Raw genomic sequence first — 25,252 nt, 5'->3', positions numbered from 1 at the left:
GGAATTTCTAAGGACTGGGATTTGTTAGTGTTTAAATGAATGCCGTTATTTCTTGGCCATTGATTGAGAGAATGAAGATCACGGTTGAGCAGAGAGATTATAGCTTGTAGGACAGTGAATGTAAAAACTAATGGAAGATCATTTAGATATATAGAAAATAGTACAGGTGCAAGAATAGACCCTTGGGGCTACACCAGCTGAAATTAAGATAGAAGCCTTAACACAAAAAAGTTAAAAAAAAAAAAACATGGACACTGCAATATTTAGACGTTTATCTCCAGACGAAGTGTACTTAAAAGACCTCATACCTGATCACCTTTTATTTGTATGTAAATTCATAGTGTGGAGGTTGATCATTAACTACGATTGGAGAACGTTAAATACAATTCACTAGTTTTCGTGGTCCGCTTGACCAATTAATATCTTTCAATCAATTAAGGTTTTTAATTGAGATAAAAAAAAGGCAGTGTCACGAGCGGAAAAAATAGCAAAAAGGAGGGAAAATTCAAGAGGTTGGGTTGAGATGGGAAGTTAGTGTCCGAGCGGATCGAAGACACGATAGCTCAAGTGGTAGAGCAGCGGCGTATCTAGCCGAAAGTCGTGGGTTCGAACCCCTCTCGTGACACTGACTTTTTTATCTTAACTAAAAACCTTAATTAGTTAAATACAATTTGACGTCATTCAACAGCTCAAATTTTAGGGGGAATTAAACTTTTCCATCAATCAAGTTTAAAATAAAATAATAAATGAATAATTTTTAAAATCGTTCTTGAATATAATGCCACGTTCTTTTCTGGAAAGATAAAGGGGGAAGAAGGGAAAAAAACGAACAGTTGGTACTGCCGCGGCCATATTGGTAATCTTGGTTTGGAATGTTTTACCCTAGTCGTTCCATTTTCTGAAAAAAAGCCAAGTTTGACCGTTGGGTGTTTTAAAGAAGGGAAATCGCTTTTCCACCCGTTTTTCTTCACATGTTGTCAGTCGAGCCGATCATCCCGGCAGGGTTTCCCTCCCCGATCCGTTTAAAGCCAGTGTCGTAGTGGAATATATTGTTTTAACGAGTTGTGCGTTCGGTAGCGAGGGTCTAATTTGAATTAGGTGCTGGAGTTGTCCTCCGAGGGACGGACGAGTGTCGCAGTCGGGAACGATATAATTATAAAAAAGGTAATTTGCCAGTCGGAAATAAAAATCGGCGTCTCCCGCCTCTCCCCGTAACATGCCCTTAAAGGTTATTCCGGGGGTGAAAGAAAGCTCATTGGTGTCTGGTGGAAGGATGCCGTCGAAAAGTGAGCATTAGACGGCCGTAAGGTCTCTTCCTCCACCCGACTGTTGCACGTTCACTCGCCTCCGAGCGGATCCGCGCTTTCCGAACTTCGCGTATTTTTATGTTTACAAACATTGTTGGGGTGGGTCATGGCCCGACCCCCTCAATCGACATCACAACCCCGCACTCTTTTACAGCTGCTACACTTAACACACAACCACCCTTTTGCTAACTCTACTCTATAAAAACGTTTTTTGACCTGAAAATATAAATTTAAATATAAAAATCTGTTTTTTGTCAAGTATTTATTTTTCGTTGACCAAAGAAATCTGTACACCTTAACAAAACTGTTTTTATTATTTCAACTAATTATTATTTTTTTGTAAGGCTTGGTTGAGATGAAAAAGTGTCATGTGTGGGATCGAACCCTCGACCTTCTGCTCAGTATGCTGCTGCTCTAACCACTTGAGCTATCAGGACTTGATCTACTCAGACGTTTTCATCTCAGTCAATACCTTACATAAAAAGATTAATTAATTGAAATAATTAATATGGTCAATTAGACTATTAACCATAAATGAATTAATATAATAAGTAAAGAAGTAATCACTTCACTAACAGCTCGCCATGGCCATTTTCATAAGTCGCTGAGAATTGAATCCTGATTATACGTTATTTGAAAAATGGCCAAAAGTGGTAAAATGGTTGTAAGTTGAGATGGGGAGATGGTGTTTGAGTAGATCGAAATCATGATAGCTCAAGTGGTTAGAGCAGCGGCGAAGGTCGTGGGTTTGAATCCCGCTCATGACACTAACTTTTTTATCTCATCCAAGACCTTACATAAAAAGAATACTTAATTGAAATAATCAATATGGTCAATTAGACCAATAAACATAAATGGATTAAGTTTTTATTATATTTTTTGTTTTATATGTTAGTACATAACACCATGTGATGGTTCATGGTTGTTTTTATGCAATACTCTGTTATTTTTCAAATATTTTTTGCCATAGTTATTATGTTAAAACTATTGTTACACTTCATTGTTGCTCACCTGATTATCTTTGTCAATATGCATTATTTCATTTAAACGACAGTATGTGTATTGAATGTTTATATTGAAGTGCCAGTCATTTTGTTTTGGATGAGGGCTCATGCTTGGACGTCAAAATTTTGGGCTAGAAGTGCTTAAGATAGAAAAAAAAAGTTGGCTATTTTTTCCCCAGAAATTAAATCCATTGTGTTAAAAGGCATAATTCACTATCATTCTCATCCACCAGTGTATTATCATAATGATATCCTATTCTATTTAACCCTTTTTATGAATTACCCATAAGATTCGTACACAGCTATTTGCTTAATATGCGTTTCTACATGTTTAGAAGTATAAACATGTTTAATGTTTAGTTTGTTGAAGTACCAACTATTTTCTTTTAATTGTGTGTTCTATAATTTTGGCTTCAATAGAACCACAAATGCAAAAATTTTGTTAAAATCAATCAGCTAATTGTTATTCAGAAATTCATAGACCCATTAAAGAAGATACGTACTATGATTTTTTATATCCACTTGTATATACTTTTAAATATATTTAACGTAGTCATTGAACATGATCAACCATTTTTTTTTTTTTTTAATTCTCCCTTTATGTATGTATTGAATAATATTTAAAGAAATTTATGGCCATTATTGCATCTGTAAAGGTAAATATATTCCATTTTTATTTTATTGAAGTGCTAAATTTGTGTAGGATCGTTGTTCATTTAAAAATTATTATAAATCATTAATAGTTTCAATTTCTTTATACTGGGATTAGTCCCATAAATAATAGTAATAAGAGTTATTTTCTTCTTTCTTATCCTGCTTGTGCATATACAAACCTACACCATAAATTATTATTGTCAGTTTTTATTTATTTAATAATAATTAATAAATTTTATTAAGCAAAAGGTTAGGTAATTTTTACAGTGTAGCCATCTTCTGGACAGTTTTTACTTATTCACTGGTTTTAAAGTTGTTTAAAAAATTGCGATTAACATAACGATAATGTCAAAAAACGCTTTTATAGACATAATACAGCCCACACTTTAAACCGAGTTCGCACCAGATTTGTTTTGAAATGGTTGCAACCACCAATTTAGTTGAATTACCAGGTGTAAATGCTATTTAGTTGACGAAGAATTATAAATCTCTTCATGTTATTTTGCCAATAATTTGCCTAATTGTTAATGCTAAAATGCAATTAATACATGTATTAAAATATTAATTAAAAAATAAAATTGAATATTTAATAATTGACTAGTTTTACTTTTTTAATAAATTGTGGAAAGGATGGCATAATAAACGTTTTATTGGCCAGCTTTCTGTGATGATCAGGACATTACAGATACCCTAGTAAAGCATACCCTTTACAGTCGTACCTAGTACTGTAGCTGGATCATTTCTAATTTTCCCGATCTTTTTATTCTGACTAATTTGACTGTGAAGAACGTTTTCACATTTTACAATTTTTAAAGGTTTATATCTGGTCAAAACCACCAAGACGATTAGAGACAATTGTGGTACATGTTCACTTGTAGACTTTCCCTCAATTCACAATATAAAACATAAATTACTAGATAAAATTTATTGTTTAGTCAAACCAGCAAGTGATCAACCACATTGTGTGCATTGCCATTTTTGTATTTTAGTTTTATATTAATTTCACTATTTATTATTATAAGTATAACTTGTTTTTATTATTTAATTTAAATATGTTAAATTAAAAAATAGTTAGAAAAAATGCATGATTATGGCACAAAAGATGCTGAAACGTTGCAAATAGGCAAAAAGAACACAATAAAAATGTATAATGTAAAATATTGCAATTTTCAGTACAGAAATGTTTAAATTTTCAATGTATATTATACACCTGTTGTGTTTGCTTATATATAAAAAATTACATGCCAGTTTTATTTATTCTATAAGGTGAAATGGACTGAATTATATTTACTTTCAGATTCTGGTATGGGTGGTAATAACACTTTCATCAAATTGGAAGATTGGACATCTGATTTGAGAAATTCAATGATGATAATTGTCTTTTGGTGAAAAAAAAGATGTGATAATTGCTGAATGAAAATTGAAAGTAGATAAAAGTGAAAACGGAAAGGCTGAATAGGTAAGTTACTTTCACATTTATCTTATTGAAAATTTATTATGTTTAAAGTTAGGTTTGGTTATAAACAAACAAGAATTTTTGTTTTTAACTAGATTCAAGGATGCTAAAACTACCTCATACTACTAAGCTATTTGGTGTACCCATTGGCTCACAATGTAAGCCTACAGCTCAATAAACTCGGCCAATACTGAATTATTTTTTACTGTTCCTCTGCACTCTACGGGTATATTTTAACTAATTTCGACAATGGCTGCTACTTTAACATTGCGTTGTACAGCTGCTATTGTACTTATGTTAAGTTACATGATATGTAAGTGTATTTTATTATTTTATTTTACTTTATCACTTTTCAAATGAATTAATGCATTGTAATCTATTTAAAAGGTTTAAGTTTGTGCCATACTATTACACACACCACACACTGTGAATTCCATAATGAAACTTTGTGCAATGAAACCGGTTCTGAAGGATGTAATGAAACAGTTAATTGTGAAGATTCGGAGACCGAAAAACGTGGAGGAGTTTATTGTTTTGTATTATGGCATAACAATACTGAAGGGAAACCTATGATAAAATTGAAAGTAAGATTATTTTACTTGCATCTTACATAGAAAAAAATTGAATTGTAAATTTTATATTCAATTTCTGTTAGGGTTGTTTTTTGAACAATAACGAATGTTCTGGACATTCTCGTTGTGTTGAATCTACTTGGAAAGAACTTATGTTCTGTTGTTGCGAGGGAAATATGTGTAATAGGGACTTCTATTGGGAGCCTACACCCCCTACTCCCACACAGAACAGTAAGTTTTTACTAGTGTACATCATGAAATGCAGTATATTTATTTATTTTTTTTTTTAAGCGATTCCCGGTGAAAGAATTGCACTGAACACTGTAAGTCCAGTGTTACTTACTCTGCTTCCAGTGGTCCTCCTTTCAATAGCATTTGTGATACTGTGCTGGGTATACAGGAATAAGAAAGGTTCTTATTTCAATGAGGTGAGTAGAAGTTAATTGAACCATTAGTGTTACGCAAGAGTGTTAACTAATTTAAAAATTACTTTCCTTTTGCCATTCATGGATTGTCTCAAAAGTGGGTAAGTTAGGGAAAGGAAAATACACCCCCTTGACATGTTCAATTGTACTGTGTCTCTGCAACAAATCCCTTCAAATATATCAACCAATTTTTTAAAAATTACTATTATTAATTTTTTTTTCAGGTTCCGACTATGGATCCACACCCAATGCCTCCATCCCCGACTACTGGATGCAGGCCAATTCAGCTGATAGAAGTCAAGGCAAAAGGGAGGTTTGGAGCTGTATGGAAAGCACAATATAAAGCAGATGTTGTTGCTGTAAAAGTCTTCCCTGTCCAGGTAAAATCAACACATCATCCTAGAAATACAAATAAAATATACACAATGTCTAATATATATAATTAATAATAATTTTTTTAAATAAATAAGCAAAGTTTTATAAATAAGATGCAAATAAACTATGATATTTGATGGATCAAAGGAATGAAATATTCATAAAGCACACAAAGTCAATAATTCTAAGCAAAAGCATTTTTGAATTGTTTACTATTTTATTTGAAATTAATGAGACACATTTGTTTGTACATTTATAAAGTTCCACGATATTTAAAGAATATTCATTAAAGGTCAGCAAAAAGAATGAAGAAGCCAATGATGACCTCAGATGTTTGTCAGCCCATAAACTTCCCACATTATATATACAGGTTTTTTTTACATAGTACACCATATTTGCAACAAGTTCCATATATAGTCCCTATCCCTACCTTTGGTCCTGATGAGTTATGATTTTTTCTTAGTTTTTCCATGGAAAGTTACCTTACTTGAGAAAACACAAATGTACCCTTCCTAATTGTGGTAAACCTGTTGTGTATATTTTGTTGAAAAACACATGAGATCAACTATCAACAGCTCAGGTGATGATAAATAGAACTCTTTGGTTTTAAAGTTTTATAATTTTATTCATAATAAATTAATGAAGGATTTACAAGCATTATTAGACATTTTGAACATTTTATAATGTTCTTAATTGAAAAGTATTTCAGAAGAATATAGTGTTTATGAAAATAGCGACTATATGTTAAAGTTGTTGCAAATAGGGTGTACTATCCCCCAACATTTTTTTTTTCTTCACATCCTGTTTACAACATGCAACTTTTGTGCTAGTTGTTAGTTGATTTTAAACAACAGCTTTACCACTTTTTATTAACACCAATTAACTTAAAATTAATTAATTGCTTGCTACCGAGATGCAACCCAGAATCATTCCAGTAATGAGTCGCTGTTTCAAACCTTAGCCGTTGCAGCCACCGGTATACACAGTTATAACACAGTATGTTTAAATTCTATAGTCCACAGGAGAAAATGTTTTAAATTTTATGACACAACAGTTGTGAAAAGAAAGAAAAACTTTTGTAATCGGAGCAAGTAATAAAATTAAAAACAAATTCAGACTAACTGGTAAGTTCACTACGGGAAGATACAATAATCTTGGCTTGTATTTAGGCCCTTGATTTTAAATTTACAAAACACCCTGAAAAAAACAACTCAGGATGTACACAGAAAAAAGTTCCAACTCATGCCAACAAAACATTCAACCTTAACAGTTTAACACACACACACCAATTTGAATTATGTAGAAGTACATTAACATTGATGTGATAATATATATTCATATTCTGTTATAATGTAATGCAAAGATGTTTACAGATTAAATATGGAAACAGATTTGTGATATTTATTTTATTTTATTTTTTTTGCTTATATTATTTCATTATAATGTTATTGTGGTGTTTTAATTAAATTACTCTCATGAAGGATGTTGTTTCCCATATGTGATGGTATTAAAAAAAGGCACGTTTTGGTTTTTAGGATAAACAGTCATGGCTAAGTGAACAACAGATCTATAAGCTTCCCCACATGAAACATGATTGCATTTTAAGGTATATTGATGTTGAACGACATGGAGATGGACTCCAGACAGAGTTTTGGTTGATAACTTCTTACCATGAAAATGGATCTCTTTGTGACTTTTTGAAAGCTAACACATTGACATGGCCTCAACTTTGCCGAATTGCAGAATCTATGGCAAGGTCAGTAGCTAATGCCAGTTTTTAGAATTAATTTTAAATGCATGACACTCTAGGAAAATACTTACCTTATCTTGTTTGATCGAAGAAAAAAAAATTTATATACGTTATAATTTAAATTTACAGAGATATCGGTGCTACTTTTTCATTGCTGTGGTATTTGTTCAAAATAGGCAATTTTTCAACCATTTTTCACATAAATGATTTAATAAACCTTAAAACAACAACTAATTATTTATAGATAACACATAGACATACATAAAAATGTAACACACATTATGTCAGAAAAAATAGGATGATCTGTTCTCAAGATTTATTTATCTTCAAGAAAACTTGTGTAATGTAGCTATATAATTATTTGGAGATAGTGAGGTGCGGTCTGGTGTGACATAGGTGTTAGAAAATTTCTTTATCATGCCATTGTTTCGATCTTTATTGAGATCATCTTTGGGGCCTGGGATTTATAAACATAGTTTAAATTTTACAAATACATGTAGGATGTGAAAAAAAATGAATTCATACAATGCTAGAAAATTTTACATTCAAAGTATGTATTTGTGTAGAGATTAGTGACCGTTAATCGATAGTTATTCAGATATCGTGAGATGCGGTCGGGTGTGATGTAGGTTTCAGAAAAACATTTTCTTTATCGNGCCCTGAAGATGATCTCAATAAAAGATCGAAACGTTGGCACGATAAAGAAAATGTTTTTCTGAAACCTACATCACACCCGACCGCATCTCACGATATCTGAATAAGTATGTATTTGTACTGACTTATGTGACTATGTGAAGTCAGTTTTCAATAAGTTTTCATAAGTTTCAATTCATAAGTTTTCAAATTTATGTGAAGTGTTTGTTTTCTGCGTAATTGTGTCATTCTTGTGTGTCGCGTTGAGAGTTTCAGTGAGATATTGCTGTTTTATGTTTATGTACATTGGATTTTGAAGGGGTGGGGATAGAAAGTCATTTTTATATGAGGTGTCGGCTTCTTTAAGGTGAAAGGAGCCAACAATGGGAAAAAACATTGGTAATGGTTCGGCTTGATTATCTTTTCAGGTTGATATAGACGGGAATAATTAGGGAAAGGAAAACCAAATTGTTGAAGAATTAGACTATGTAGAAATGTTTTATGTGTGAAATGTGATGATTGTTTTAAATGTTTCATGTGATGTGTTGATATATGTGTGTTATCGATATTGAATTTGATTAATGATATTGACGAAGTTGCAACTGATTTTACGTGTCTGTTCTGTAATTGATGCTGTGTTTATCTCTGTTGATGTAAACCATTTCTAAAAAGTTACATTTGTGTTAGTTTTGTTCTGTGTGTAATATTTGAAGTCAAATATTTGTTGAAGTCAAAATTGTGCTGGTGTTCAAAATGGTGGGTAGTCTAGTGCTGTAGGATTTTCCTTGGGTTTTTTGCAATCATAGATATGTTGCTTTACTCTCTTATCCAGATGATGTAATACCTAATACTTGTCCATGAAGAGCACCTTCTATATGTGTTTATATGTAATAACTTAAGTTAAATTATATAGCTATGTGTGGTGTTTAGTGACTGTTAGTTAACGATTATTTGGAGATCGCGTGATTTGGTCTGGTTTAGAAAAAACATTTTCTTTATCATGCCAACGTTTCGACCTTTATTGCGATCATCTTCTGGGCCTGGGATTTATAAACAATGTTTAAATTTTACAAATACATGTAGGATGAGAAAAAAATACTAGAATACTAGTACAATACTAGAAAACTTTAGACTCAATCAAAATATTCATACTCATTCAAAGTGTTTGTTTTCTGAATAGATGTATCATTATTGCCTGTCGTGTTGAGAGTGCCAGTGACTAGTGAGATATTGATGTTTTATGTTTATAAACGTTGCATTTTCAAGGGGTGGAAAAGGAAGTAGGGATAGAAAAACATTTTTATATGAAATATGTAGATGATATATTAACAGCAGTCCCCACAGATCAAATTCAAACTACATGAGATACATTTAACAGCTTTCATCCAAGTTGTAATTTAGATATGAATTTGAAAACAACAAAAAAAATTCCATTTTTAGATGCACTCATAATAAAACAACCAGATGGCACATTAATCACAAATTGGTATCAAAAACCAAGAAACACAGATCGCTACCTCAACTTTTCATCACACCATCATCCTCATATAATAATAAACAAGGCCAAAGGAATAGAATTACTACCCTACGCCATGAATCTTTCTATCACAAGTACATAAAGATGTACAAACCTAAACCACACAATCACTACCCTAAACGCATAATCCACAGAATAATCAACAACTACAACTCAACACTAACTCCATATACTATTACTAATAATACCACATCAAATCTATCAAATACAGACAAACCAATATACATGTCCATGCCATTCGTTCACGGCCTGTCACTAAGTTAAACACATTTCTCTCTTCTGATAACTTTAAAAATAGCTTTCAAAAATTATAAAACAATTTACCCACTTTTTCCAAAATTAAAGATGCCACACCAGTAACAAATAAGTCTGACGTAATTTACAAAATCAATTGTTTAAACTGTCTGGCAACTTAATCGGAATTACATCCCAATATCTAGATAAGAGAGTACAGCAACATATCTATGACTGCAAAAAACCCAAACAAAATCCTATATCACTGGTTACCAACCATTTTGAACATCAACACAATTTAGACTTTTTTTTTTCTTTTTTTTTATGGCCTCGCCTTTTTAGCATACAGCCAAAGTCCCGTGAGTAGTGTCCAAGATCCCGCCAGAATGGAACCAGACCAGGCCAGCCCAGGCCACCGCCGAGCGGTCGGTCGAAGTGCACCTATTAAGTATAGACTTTTGGGCAACACCACCCCGATCCTTATTTAAAAAGATGGTTCCTACTCACATTAAGAACCTTACCATTACTTAAGGAGTAGGAATCATCTTTAAAAAAAAAGATTGAACTCCACACTCATTCCATCATTCATAATTTCTACACACCACCCCGATTCGGATGCTTCAGAAATATGTGGATAAAAACCACTTACATCCCCTGGTGGGGCCGTGGAAAAGTCCGCATCGTCCCAGTCCGGAGCACAACTTGCCCTGTGGCAACCCCCCCGCCAGCAACCCGCCCATCCAGCAGAATCCCAGCCCACTCGGCTATCTGACTTAATTATATGTCCAACCCGGCGTTCCGTAGAAATTCATAAATTACTCTATAAACTTTTCCGTTACCTGATGCTAACAGGCTCTCAAAACAAAACGGCTTAATTACTTCTTTCAGCTGGAAGAGTCGGTCAAAAAGAGTTGCTCTAGTAGTAGGAGAACACTAAGTGTTTGAGGGTCTCTGGTTCGTCACAAGTTGGACAAATGGCGACTGTCTGAGTCTGATCCTATACAAATGAGATCCGCAGATTTAGACTTCAACAATCCAAAAATATTACACACAGAACAAAATAAACATAAACATTACTTCTTAGAAATGGTTTACATCAACAGAGATAAACACAGCATAACAGACATATGTAAACTCAGTCTCAGCTACGCTAATATCATTAATAAAATTCAATATAAATAACATACATATGTCATCAATACATCACACAAAACATATAAAACTATCATTACATTCCTCATATCAAACATTTCTACATAGTTTTATTCTTCAACAATTTGACTTTCCTTTCCCTAATTATCCCCGTCTATATAATCCTGAAAGGATAATCAGGCTGAACCATTACACGTTTTTTCCCACTGCCAGCTCCTTTCACCTCAAAGAAGCCGACTCCTCTTATAAAAATGTTTTTCTATCCCTACTTCCTTTTCCACCTCTTCAAAATGCAACATATATAAATATAAAACATCAATATCCCACTGGCACTCTCAACATGACACATATTTTAATTGAGTCTAAAATTTCTAGCATTGTACAAATTCATTTTTTCACATCCTATTTGTATCATTTAAACAGTGTTTATAAATCCCAGTCCCTGAAGATGATCTCAATAAAGATCAAAATGTTGGCATGATAAAGAAAATGTTTTTCTAAACCTACGTCACACCAGACCGCTCCAAGATCTCCAAATAATCATTAACTAATGATCACTAAATACTACACATTAATTAATAATGTAAACAAAATGTTGGTAAAAGTATGGTCGTGAAGACGACTTGGCTTACAGGGCAAAATCATCCAGGACGCGTACAATTAAATTTATTGTACTTTGTGAGCTAGATACTCATACCATTGTAATACAAGATGCCTATTCACAGAAGCAGGCAGAGTTGATTTTCCTTAAGAAAGGACCAGCTATGGATATAGAATATATTGTAAGGTGATTCTCTGCCACCAAATATATTTAGATGCAATTTTAAATGTTACATAAAATTATTCGGGCCACTGATTGGTTCAGTTTTCAAAAAGAAATTTTTTATCTGGTTGGATAAAGACATATGAAAAACACACTCATTTACTTGTCACAGCAATGCAAAAAAAGGATTAATACTGGATGTATACATACACCAACAGTGACGTATGGATGAACTTACACCAAAACAATATACCCCTCAAATGGCCACAATTAGATTAGCAAGCAAAGTCTACTGCTGAGGAATGTCTTTAAACTTTATCGGGTTGGTATTGAAACTGTGCTTATTTAACTGTACTATGCAAGATGGATAATGTGTGCTGTCAGACTGCCAATCTCATACAATTTACGTACCACTTATTCCTTCCTATCTACCTATCTTACCAAATCCCCCAAGCCGAGGGGAACAGTTTAGCTTAGGCTGTGTGGTTAGAAGGAAGTCTAGACTACTTGAGCAAATTCTGGTCTAAATTACAGTCTTTTCCACCATGTGGGCTCTGTGGGATTGATTATTTTGATCCCTAGCTATTCATCGGAATTCATATGGACCCAAATATTAAACAAAAAGAAATAGAGGCTGTAGAGCTTCAAAAATTAAGAAGCAAAGAAAAAGAAAGCAAAGCTCTCTTCCAGCTTTAATGATGGAGGTTTCAGAGAGGATAGAGTAGCAGATCCTGGAAGAGATTGGAATAGTCTTGCAGGATAAAGTAGCTCCTGGACCTGATGGTACCTAAACGGGCAAATTACAAGAGGTTAAAGGGGTTTTGACAGAAAATAGCAAAAAAAAAGGTTCCCGGAATTTAGAAGAAAACATTATGCAACGAACATGAAACGACAAGAGCGTAATAAACAGGAAGACAAGAAAAAAGAGAATACCAAGTTGGTGGAATCCTTTGACAAAGGACCCTAAGGTCTTTTCAGAAAACCTTCACCGAAGCATTCAACGAAGAATTCTGGCTTCATTCTGGCAATCATCCCTCTATCCCAGATTGCTCCTAATAGTTGTGCATTAAATACCATCCAGGAGAATCTAATAGATAGAGCCATAAAACTAGCCTTTACTGGGCTAATACAAACAAAAAGGTGTTTAGTCTTTTTGCATGCCAATGACAAGGCCTCATGAAAGAATTAACATCCAAGGAGGCAAGGGCAGAGCCAAGACAGTCTATGGTATAGGAATCAGGTATCCCAAGACTACAGATGCTGGTTGGATCCTTACCAAATTATGACATAAAAAGAACACAAACGGAAAGGCCTGTGAGTACTGAGAGTGAGACTGGAAAAATTTTCAAAGGAAAGAAGAGGGAACAATGGTTGATCTTTACTAAGCAAGCATTTTTTAGCAAGATACTAAGCCATTGACCGTCGGTTAGTATATGCCCTGAGGTAAATGGACAAATTTAACTTTCAATTTAGCACGGTGAATATGTATCAAAAGAGGACAATCCGAAGGACCAATAGAAACTTGGCTGCTCCTCTTGTGTTGAAAAGCTCTCAAAAGGAGAGAGCAATACACCAACCCAAGGAGTATTATGGGAGCAGAGAAAGGAGGTAGATGTTGGGGATAAAAAGAAGGGGGGAAAAAGGGCCAAGTTCCAGACCCCCTCAAAAAAATACATTGTGGCCAGATAACCAAGCAACCATCAAAGCATTAACTCCAAGTTCAAACATCATTAGGTCAAAAATGGTGCTGAATTGTAAAACTAAATTAAACAAATAAGGTGTGCAAAACAAAGTCAGCCTCCACTGGGTGCCAGGATATTTGGGAGTAGAAGGCAACAAGAAAGCAGAACTTGCAAGAAAAGGGGTTGTTATACCGTTAAGACCCGAGCCTTTCTGAAGCATAGGATTCAGCACTATCAATAAGCACCTCAGACAGAAGGGCAAAAAGAAAATGAGGAAAGAATGGAAGTCACTCATTGAACACAAACAATCCAAGAACCTCCTAACAAACTTTGGAAGGAAAGAAGAAAAAAACTTCAAATCCTAACAGGATTCTTAAAAGGACACTGAAAATTAAATAGACATCTGAAGAAGATTGGCATAACCTAACAGGAAAAGTGCAGATTCTGATTGTTAATCTTCTTTAGAAGATATATACCAAGGGTATCACAATAAATTATTTTGGATTTTTTTTTTTTTGTTGTTTAATAAGGTTTATAGTTAACTTTTTGACTCTGTGCTCATCACTTGGTGTAAAGGTAAAGGTCTGTTTTGTAAAGGTCCCGGGTTGGAATCTACTGGCCCTGGATTTGAACCTGACATTCATCTATTCGGTTGCCCCCCCCCCAAAAAAAAAAAAAAAAAAAAAAAAAAAAAAACAGCACCCTGAGGGTTTATATAACTTCATAGCTGAAATACCCTTGTAAAAGAAAAAATTATACTATATGCAAAAGAAAAGAAGAAAAAAATTGCTTCTGCAGTGGGAAAGCAAGCAAGTGTGCAGAAAACTGAGCAAATTGGTGGTTGTTTTATCACCATAGCAGGCTCACACTTCAAAAAATATTTAAAATTTTAATAATATCATTTGGGTATATCAAGGTACCACTGTAATTTACGGAGTGCACCCATCCTACATTACTTAAAAGATCTTTTTGTAGCCATAACAAAAATGAAAACTTTTGGCTGATTCCCCTTATGGTGACCACTGACCAGGATGAATTGTGCAATGATCACCAAACTTTTCTTTCAATGAGAATGAGGTAGTGGTGAGTTGTTGAACATTGGATGACAAGTCTGAGTGATTTTTGTACATTTTGGTGAAACTGGAGAGTCACAGATTTTGAAGGTACTTAATCATTCACATAAATGACAGAATAGTCAGGACCAAGGAAGTTCTTAGAAATAATAAAGGTGTGGTGAGTATTTACAAAAAGCAAAAAAAAAGGAAGTACTTCTGTACGCTGTGGTCCCATTGACTGCATTCATTGGGAACAACTTCGTGTTAATGCTTAATATTGCTTGACTTATTACTTGGAGGATGTAGGGATTGCCCAATAAATTGGCCAGCACGTTCTTCTGACATATTACACCCCGACTAATACATCTACATCTTCTGGCATGAATCTCATAGAACACTTATGGCACATGATAAAGGGTTAGACATCGTTCACCGTCTCCACCCAGTGTTGAACAGCCTCAAACTGCTCTTGTTGAAAAATGGGAATCTGTTTCATAAAAAAATTCCAGTCATTTATTTACTTGATGCCTAGGTTTTTAAGGTCCTCCGAAATGCCAGAGGAGGTAATACTTAAGAGCAAAACCATGTAATAAATTGTTAATGAACTTTTCATCTATCCTTAAACGATTTTCTGGTGTTTTAGTGAATTTTCTTTCAAACCATTATAATTAAATAATTTTTATTAAAACTGATGATCTTGTTTATTTTATTTATTTATTTTTTGAGTGTATATGTCCAGAAATAAAAGTACTTTAACCTGGCACAGTACAAAATAACAAAGTATGTGTGGTGTTTAGTGACCATTATTTAATGATTATTTGGACAACCGCGGGACAGAACGCATCTGCCGATCTCCAAATAATAATGAAGTATCATATTTCTACAATATTTTCCTGCCTACTAAAAAATGGTAAAAATAATTTAATTGAAACATATTTGACAGTTTGCCACCATGAAAAAATTCATTGTAAGCTGTGGCAAATTAAAAATACCATTCACATGTTCATCAAGGGAACGATGTTCATTCGTGTGCCATAGGATAATGTCATACACACATATATACTACACAATATTTGACACTATACTATATTAGTAATTCAATGTTGATTTGATTTGTAACACATTTTTTTTACTTATTTATTTAATTAATAATATACAAATTATATATGATTAGCATTAGGATTATTCCATTTTAACTTCAGTTTTGCTTTAAAAATTTTAAAATGCCACAATTAGGTTTAGGTTAACTATATATTATCATTAGAAGCAAGCACAATTAAAAAAGGTAAGTGTAATATTAAATAATTATACTAATTTTACAATAATGTTTAATGGTGAAAAAGCAGTACAGATTTGAAAAAAAGTTTAATGCTTTATTAAAATTTTATGTAAATAACAACAATATTTATGTAGAACTCAATAACAAGATCCTTCAAACAAGTTCCACTTTTAATGTAAATAAACAAACGTTTGATTCATATAAGAATCTTCTAAAAATGTGAATGTCCTTTTTCTGAAATTATGAATCATGAATAATAAACAAAATCTTCACAAGTTTTTTGAAAGATAAATAAATAACTTTGTACTGTTTTGATAAGCAATTGGTTTATGTGGCGACGGTAGTTGGTCTTAGTTCTACAATGAATATTTATAGTTCATACATTTTATTTACTATAAATTTTATATTTAAATTGGTATTTTTTTCTATTATTAGTTGTTAATAGTGACATTTAAGTGTTTTACAAGTATTTTCGTAAAGAAAGTGAAATTGATGGACACTTCAGATTAAATTTTTTTAATTTAGATTGGAAATTTTTAAATTAGATTGGATAGTATTTAGTGCTATTTACAATACATAATAGTATAAAATATACTCATTGCTATTTTTAAACAAATGTGATTTGCTTTAAATATTTAAAACTATGTCACAAAGAAAATAAGAGAGAAAATCTCTTTAAAAGTAGAAAATTGTTACGACATGACTGTTCTCCTACCCAGTTTTGGGACCTCCTGTCTGGAGAATCCTCCCTTCTCCACTGAGCGTCAGGCAAAAGTTAAGAACAAACCGTAACAAAATATTTTAATGTCCTTGATACAATCTATTTGCCACTAGCGTATCAGCATCCATGGTAAATTTAAGTTTGCTGTCCATCCATAAACATAAATATTTAACTATTGTAATATTAATTTGTAATCACTGTGTAATACAAGGGTGTCTCTCATGGAGAAAAGGATGTCTTCAGCCTTGCTTGGGTTTTGTGTAATACTTATCAAGTTTGGTTAAGGGAGCATCAATTTTTGTATAGATGTATTTGATGTTTAAGTTGTGAAATAGCCGGATCATCTGCGTACTAAAAGATTTATTGCTACCTGATATAAAGATTAATAGTATTTTATTTTACCATATGATTTTTTATTTAACAATGTTTTTATCATAATTTCATTTTACATAAACTTCTAAAATAGTCCACTATTTTCTTTAGAACAATGTCGAAATGTATGGAACTTGTAGCATATTCATTCATACTAAAATATTCTAAGTATATTTTTTAAAACATTTGTTTACATTCTATTTAATTTTTCCGGTTACAATTTGGTCTGAAAAATTAAACTGAAATACTTTGTTTGATAATTAATTTCAATGATAGCACCAATAATCAATAATTTATCACACAGAAGTAAATTATTTTTTGTTTAACTTTGTGTTGTGAAGCCTTGTACATTTTTCTACAATCCAACAGTCAATTAAAAGATACAGCCAGGAAAAAAATAGAATGAATAAAGCTCTCAAATGCACCTTTCATCAGTTTTATTTTGCAAATTTCTATGTAATGCAGATCTCGGAAGATTATTATATAAGGAAAGTAGTTTGCAGGCAAATTTGTAATTTATAACAATTTTTTAAGATTTAATTTAAAAAAATACTATTCATCAAAATATATACTCATGCAAAACAATATTCCAGAATTATTGAACAAATTTCATAGACAAAGTGTTATAGGTAAATAAACCACTTTTGGTTTTATTTTTTGATACGTTTATGCTAAAGTGGGACTTGCGTTTGAAGATTATCAGTATTAATAATATTATCAGAATATTATATCATTGTTGTCACGCTTCATGCTGTCTGATTATAATTGCAGAAAACAGGTGTCTGCTTTAAAGTTAGCTAATTCAGTGTATTGGCATATTCTTGCCTTTCAACATAGCAGTTGCTGGAAGCACTTTCTGCACTGGCTATTGATAGTCAATTTCAAAAATTTATGTGTAGAGATTAGTGACAGTTAATCGATAGTTATTCAGATATCGTGAGGTGCGGTCGGGTGTGATGTAGGTTTCAGAAAAACATTTTCTTTATCGTGCCAACGTTTCAATCTTTTATTGAGCCCTGAAGATGATCTCAATAAAAGATCGAAACGTTGGCACGATAAAGAAAATGTTTTTCTGAAACCTACATCACACCCGACCGCATTTCAAAAATTTACTTGTTAAGCTTCTAGAAATGTTCAATTGTTTTCGTGGGCGTTTATTAAATTTCGAAGGCAAATAAAAATAAACTTAGGACAAGTTTGTTTCGTTGCCAGACATTTTATCTACGAATTTAGTTATTCAAAGCAATTTTTTTCCATTGTGTATTGATCATCAAAACGTCTCAAAAGAATGATGGTTAATCAATTGCAAAATTTTGTCAATATAAATTGTGTTAATGAGTTGAATCACTGGTCCAAAGTAATGTTGCAGTTGGGTGATGTGAAAGTGTGTGCTGTATGTATTCTTTGGGGGGGGGGGGGTAAAAAAGTTTGTCATTTGTAATTTTAGTTGTGGGCCGGCGGTGGCGGTGGGTTTGAAGGGGTGGATGAAATGTCGTCGGTCGACGGTGCGCCGCGACGGGGCGAGGCGATGACGTCTGCAGGCCGGCGGCCGAGCCTGCGCCCATGTCTTGCCATCTTCTGTTTGCCCTGGGACGGTGACCGCGCCGCGAGTGGTACCTCGACCAACTACTCGCTTCTGATCGTTATTTTCCTCCAGAATTATTCTAAAAATAAATTTTGCAAATTTCTCGCCGTTCCCGCCGCGAGCGGTCGGGAATAAAAGATTGAATTTTTTTGAGTCATATGTGAATCGAAGATATTTTCCGGGTTAGCGATTCGAGAAATGAAGTTTTGTCGAGGGACCCGATTTTCGAAGATCCGTGGATTCTTTGGTTTTTGGGCGTCCAACCGAAGCTTATCGATTCGACGATAGTTTCGTTTCGACGTTTTCCTTTCTTTTTCAATTCCGTGGAAGCGTGAATAACGAGATAATAATTTAATAGTAAATCTAGGAACGAGGTTGTAGGGGGCGCAGGTCGGACAAAGTCGCCCGTCCGAAGCTCTCTATCATAACATAACCTGTGGTTCTCTTCTCCTCGTCTTGTTTGAAGGTTGGCCTCAGTTTTCCGTTTGTTGTGAGCCGTATAAGTAATTAAGTGTGTAAAAGCTAGTTTTCTCGTGTGGGCTGGCGTGGCGAAAGTGCGAACTCTGATCGACGTTTTCTCCCTGGTCCGAGTCGTAAGTTTTTTTGTGTCGGGACTTGTCAACCGAATGCTACGTTCTCCGTCGGTGTGAGGTGTTGCCGTGCCGTTGTCGCCCAAGACCGAAATAATCGGGGTGTGATCGCTGGACAATGGTGAAAGCCCGTTTTTCCGGGCCGGGTGGAGACGTTTCGCTTGTTCATCTCCGTTAATCGTGGATCATGGTGAATTGAAAGACACTCGCTTTGCAGTAAGTGAAAATGGTCATTTCCGCGATCGAGTCTTATTCGGATTGTGTTGTCGTTGTGTTGTTCGATTTGATGATGTAATATAATGTCGTCGGCATTGATACCCGCCGCGGATCCTGTCTCTCCGGTGGACAGGTTCAAAAAGAAGAAGATGTCCGTGGACGACTCTGACTTGCAGGCGCTCCCGCCGCTGTCCAGCGTCCCTCCGATCGAACAAGAGAAACTTTTCATACTTAAACTCCAACAGTGCAGCGTCATGTACGACTTCTCCGACCCGGCCTCCAATATTAAAGGGAAAGAATTGAAGAAGGCTTGCCTGAGCGAGCTGGCTCAGTACATCGCCAATGAGAGGGGTGTCCTCACCGAACCCGTCTACCCAGAGATAGTCAAGATGATATCCAACAACCTCTTCCGGACTCTGCCTCCAAGCGAAAACAAAGAATTCGACCCAGAAGAGGATGACCCGAACTTCGAAGCCTCCTGGCCGCACCTCCTTCTCGTGTACGAGATATTTCTCAGATTTGTTGAATCTCCCGACTTTCAGCCGTCGCTCGGCAAGAAAGTGATAGACAAGCGATTTGTATTTCAACTCTTGGAATTATTCGATTGTGAAGATCCGAGAGAAAGAGACTGTCTTAAGTCCGTACTGCACCGGATTTACGGCAAGTTCCTTGCCCTGAGAGCCTTCATTAGGCAGCAGATAAACTATATATTTTTGAAGTTCATTTTTGAAACTGAACGGTTCAACGGTATAGCAGAGCTTCTTGAGATACTGGGGAGCATCATCAATGGCTTTGCCCTCCCTTTGAAAGCAGAACACAATCAGTTCTTGATCAAAGTTCTGATTCCATTACACAAAGTCAAATGTCTGCTACTCTATCATGCCCAATTGGCATATTGCATTGTACAGTTTCTCGAGAAGGACCCAATGTTGACTGCCCCTGTAGTCAATGGCATTATGAAGTTCTGGCCTAAGACGTGCAGCCAAAAGGAAGTGATGTTCCTCGGCGAGATAGAAGAGATACTTGACATCATTGAACCGTCACAGTTTGAAGCAGTGCAAGAAGTAATATTCAAACAAGTATCGAAATGTGTGGCAAGTCCACACTTTCAGGTGGCTGAAAGGGCTCTCTACTTATGGCATAACGAATATATAATTTCGTTAGTAGAAGAACACCATCAAGTCATTATGCCCATAATGTTCACCCCGCTTTATCGCCTATGCAAAGAGCATTGGAACAAGACAATTGTCGCTCTCGGATACAACGTTTTAAAAACATTTATGGAAATGAACAATAAACTATTTGATGAGTTGACATCCACGTTCAAGGCCAACAGGCAGCGAGAAAAGCAGCGTGCCAAAGAAAGGGAAGAATTGTGGAAGAAATTAACAGAACTTGAAATAAACAGCAGACAGCAAACAGAAAATAATACCAATAATATGTAGTAATATTTATAAAGAATTCAATAAATAATATTAAAAAAAGAGGGAATTTTTTTTTAATTTTTTTTTTTTTTTTTAATTTCCAAGTGTTTAAAGATTAATTGTGCACCTGAATAAAAGTGTAAAACAAACTATAAAGATTCCCTCATTGATTTTTTATGTTTTTGTTTTTATTTATTTTTATTTATTTATTTATTGTTATTAACAATAACCTGCTGTAATTTTGAAGATGAAATTTAATTGGCTGTCACCTCTGTTTTTTTTCTTTGTAATTTTTGGCTTATTCAAAACGAATGTAACCCTTTGGTGTATAAATGTTTAAATAAGGGATAAATGGACATAGTTGATCCCCCTCAAGCCCCTCTCCATTAAAACAAATTTTATATATAATGTATATGTGTGTGTGTGTATATATATGTATGTCTATTATATATATACATGGACATATATTTCATTTCCATGTAGATTTCAAGTAATATGCTGAAAGTATTATAATACACTCATTTATTATTATTTGAACACAGTATTATTTGGACTGGATTATTTTTACATATTTTTTTCTCTCTTTGTAATTATATATAATAATAATTACACAATTGTTTCTTTTTGCATTGTTGTCTCTTTTGGATTGTAACCCCCTAATCAAAATGCCAAATAAAATTTACCTTTTGCCTTATGAATTGGTAGGTTTAATAATTTTAGTAAAATATTGCTATTAATGAAATAAGTTTTATAATAAATTTTTTAAAATATATTTTAGAGGCCTAATGCACCTTCATGAAGAAATGTCACCGACTAAAACAGAGGGGTATAAACCGGCTGTTGCACATCGTGACTTTAAATCGAGAAATGTTCTTCTTAAATCAGACTTAACAGCATGCATAGCAGATTTTGGATTGGCACTGATCTTCCAACCTGGAAAACCGTGTGGTGACACTCACGGCCAAGTGAGTAAACAGTTTATTGCAAAAACACATTTGAATAAATGTTTTTGAGGTGTGCATTTTTAAAAAATAGTATGAATCAGTTTTTAAATATTTGCATAACTATAAATGTCCTTGCTTGTATGCAAGGAATTTCTTCAAGGTTTTGCTGGTTTAGCCTACCCACGACGTTTTTATGAGCACTGCTTACATAAATATTGTTTTAGTAAAATTAAACAGACTTCCTGTAAACATTGATAATTAATGTTACAGGTAACAAATTTATCTTTATAATGATTACTTTTAGTTCCACACTGCACACACCCAACAAAATAAAATAAACCATCAACCAAAGAAAATTAATCTTCTCACCTATCAGCATTTAGCCTTTAGAAATTGCAATGTAGGAGGAAGTTGAATAATTTAGTGTGATTGTCTAAATTAAAATAGTTACCACACATTTATTAATTTATTATACAAATCACACCTTTTCTATCAAACAAGTCATTGCATATGGGTATAGTTGGTTCAGTTTTATTATTTTAAATGTTTTTTAATACAAATTTTAATGCCATTATCAAAAGATTTGTTTAGATCATGAGCATTCGTTTGTATAACATAGCTTTTACAATTAGGTCGGAACAAGAAGATACATGGCTCCAGAAGTGTTGGAAGGTGCCATTAATTTTTCAAGAGATGCTTTCCTCAGAATTGATATGTATGCTTGTGGTCTAGTTTTATGGGAATTGGCCACACGGTGTACAGCACAAGAAGTAAGATTAAAGTTATAATTTTTTTCAGTCAATATATGTATTTTATTTTATTTTTGTTAACCTACAGAGTGTAATTGGGGAGTATCAGTTGCCTTTTGAGGAAGAAGTGGGTCAGCACCCGACACTCGAAGACATGCAAGAATGTGTTGTTCACAAGAAACAAAGACCCATTTTGAAAAACACTTGGAGAGTACATCCAGTAAGTATTATACACCCTTATTAAAATTAGTAAATAAAAATTAAAAACGACAATATTTTAAGGGCCTGCAATCTTTATGTGACACTATGGAAGAGTGTTGGGACCATGATGCAGAAGCGAGGCTCTCCGCTTCATGTGTAATGGAAAGAATTGCTTTCCAAGCGAAAAGCAACCCAGCGCCACTTTTTATTAATGACCCTAACTTGTAAGTAGTATGTATGTAATATACAATTTTTAAATAATAATTCCTCCCTTCCAAATAAAAATCTTTATTAAGGATTCATGTGCAATAAATGTTTAATTAAACTTTTATGTTCAAAATTGGTTTGAAGAACAAGTTTTCTTGATTTATATATATAAACTTGAATATTTATATACACATGCGTAAAGATACTTCACTATATAGGCCACCATTTTAATTTCAATAAATAATTTGTCAATATTTTCTTTCAGGATGGATTTGGGGCATTAGGATAGATTTCAATTAAAAAAACAAAAGACAACCGTCTTTAAACAAATACTTAAATAATTTTTGTTATTAGATACACTATAGGCATCATATAAATGTGTCCATTTAATCAAAATTTTCTTAATATTAATGTAATTAACAATTAATATTGGTGTATGTGAAACTTGCAATTTTGAAAAGGAGTCATCCCAGTTGGTTACACACTCTGAAAAATTATAACAAATATAGATGTATTTTGTGTGCTGTGCTGTCTTAACCCATCGGAAGATAGATGATTGTTTAGATCTTCTTATTGTTTGAACGTTGTGTTTTTTCGGAGCTTCCCTTTTCAAAAAGGGATATAAGAAAATTGAAAGGTTTTCTGCTAAATAATATACATAGTACATATGTAAATATTTTTTATATGATTGTTGCCTACAGATAATAATAAGGATATTTTCAACATTTTAACCATGATTATAGTCAAGATGTTAGAAGCCTCTATTTTCCTATTAATTAAATTTGTCTGCCTTCACCATCTTGTTCCTCATTTTATTTACGACTATGATGATGTCATCATTTTTTTTTAAATTTTATTTTACTGTAACGACTATTGATTTTATAAATGAAAATTGTATATAAATATATATGATTTTATACATATATGTACACATTATTAATTATATGAATTTTATTTTTAAACTTCATTAAATAAATTTTAGGGAATTGTAGAATTTGAAATTCATATTCATTAAATTATGGTGAGCAGGTAATGTAAGTGTTGTGTTGTTAAAAGAATGTGTAAACAATATAAAATATATTGAAAAAAAAAAAATATATACGAGTATATATATAGTAATATCACTCATAACTCATTGATGTACAAAGTAGAGGTTTGATTTTAGAGTTAAAGTATTTTTGGTATCTTTGTAATCAAAGCATATATTCATAGTTAACAAAAAATCTCACAAAGATTAGTTTTATGGGATTTAAAATTTAGGACTTTGATAATAACATTCAACCTAAGCAGACTGTAATTAAAAAAATACCCCCAACAGATTTTGCTTAATAACAATGTAATTGTACAAAGGCTCTGGAACTAATTATTTGTTCTTTTATTTTGTATGCTGTTTATAGTTTGATTTTCATTTTTAAGAATATAATATATTTTATTACACAATGTTCCTTCATAACTTGTTAATCTAAATGTGCCAATGTTTGTGATTTTTTTTTTCCATTAAATGAAAACTACCACATTGAAAATATTTTAACAAAATAACTAAATTTTTTATTTACTGTTTGAATTTTCAAGGTGTTTAGAATTGAATTATTTAGGTAAAATTAAGTTTATCTTAGATTTAATGTGTGTTTCCTTGACACATGAAAAAAATTATAAAATAAAATTGTTTAAAAAATTTTTTTGTGTGTAATTTTATTTTTCCCACCAGGCACCAACTTGATCAGTGCTTATTCCAGAATGATGAACACAGTGTAATTTTAATTTTAGGTTAGGATGTTCTAATTAAATTGTGAATGACAGGAGTAATAGCAATCCATTCCTTGGTCCTACCCAAGCAATCTCACCTGCACAGGTAGAAGTTAAAAACTTCTTTCATAACAATAACTTGATACTCAACCACCTGAGCCACAATGACTTCGTTTGACGAGATGCTACTTTTCCATCGCAACACTAGTTTTTGTGCAATGCCCTTTTATTGTCCAAGTTCCACATCTGACCCGTAACATTGGCTTTTTTATCTCAAATTCGGAGTTTAATTATAATTTATAAATAATATAAAAAATTGAACCTAATAACTTGATAGTTAACATGCAACTTAATTCTAAAAATGGTAATATTTAAAATTAGATTTTTTATTTGGTTCTTTGTCGAAGTTTGTCTGTACTTCACAAAAGATACCTGCAGTCTACAACAAAATTACAGATATACCATAACTTTTAGTTCCCATTCTCCCTAAATTTTAAATTTTGTGACCAGTATATGGTATATTTTTTCAGAATCATTCTTGATATTAAACGTTGAAATTTAAAAACTACAGATGATACAAAACGAGAATGGCCACTTTTTTTGCCTCAGTGTATGTATT

General features: G+C 33.2%; 1 protein-coding gene and 1 pseudogene across 1 annotated transcript; both read left to right on the top strand.

The window, feature by feature from the left end:
* The first annotated feature begins 850 nt into the window (after window positions 1-850).
* LOC106661426 (activin receptor type-2B) lies at window positions 851-23,982 on the top strand. The gene is made up of 13 exons (XM_014384802.2): window positions 851-1,164; window positions 4,263-4,424; window positions 4,517-4,734; window positions 4,809-5,005; window positions 5,077-5,224; window positions 5,285-5,421; window positions 5,643-5,798; window positions 7,329-7,549; window positions 21,565-21,751; window positions 22,363-22,500; window positions 22,568-22,699; window positions 22,762-22,904; window positions 23,153-23,982. The coding sequence occupies exons 3-13, from the start codon at window positions 4,671-4,673 to the stop codon at window positions 23,169-23,171; spliced, it is 1,542 nt and encodes a 513-aa protein (XP_014240288.1). The 5' UTR covers window positions 851-1,164; window positions 4,263-4,424; window positions 4,517-4,670; the 3' UTR covers window positions 23,172-23,982.
* LOC106661427 lies at window positions 18,509-20,846 on the top strand (annotated as a pseudogene).
* Window positions 23,983-25,252: the final 1,270 nt, after the last annotated feature.

Source organism: Cimex lectularius, unplaced genomic scaffold, assembly GCF_000648675.2.
Source record: "Cimex lectularius strain Harlan isolate CLEC.00 unplaced genomic scaffold, Clec_2.1 scaffold16, whole genome shotgun sequence".
NCBI classification, from domain to species: domain Eukaryota; kingdom Metazoa; phylum Arthropoda; class Insecta; order Hemiptera; family Cimicidae; genus Cimex; species Cimex lectularius.
This window is presented reverse-complemented; position numbering and strand designations above follow the sequence as displayed.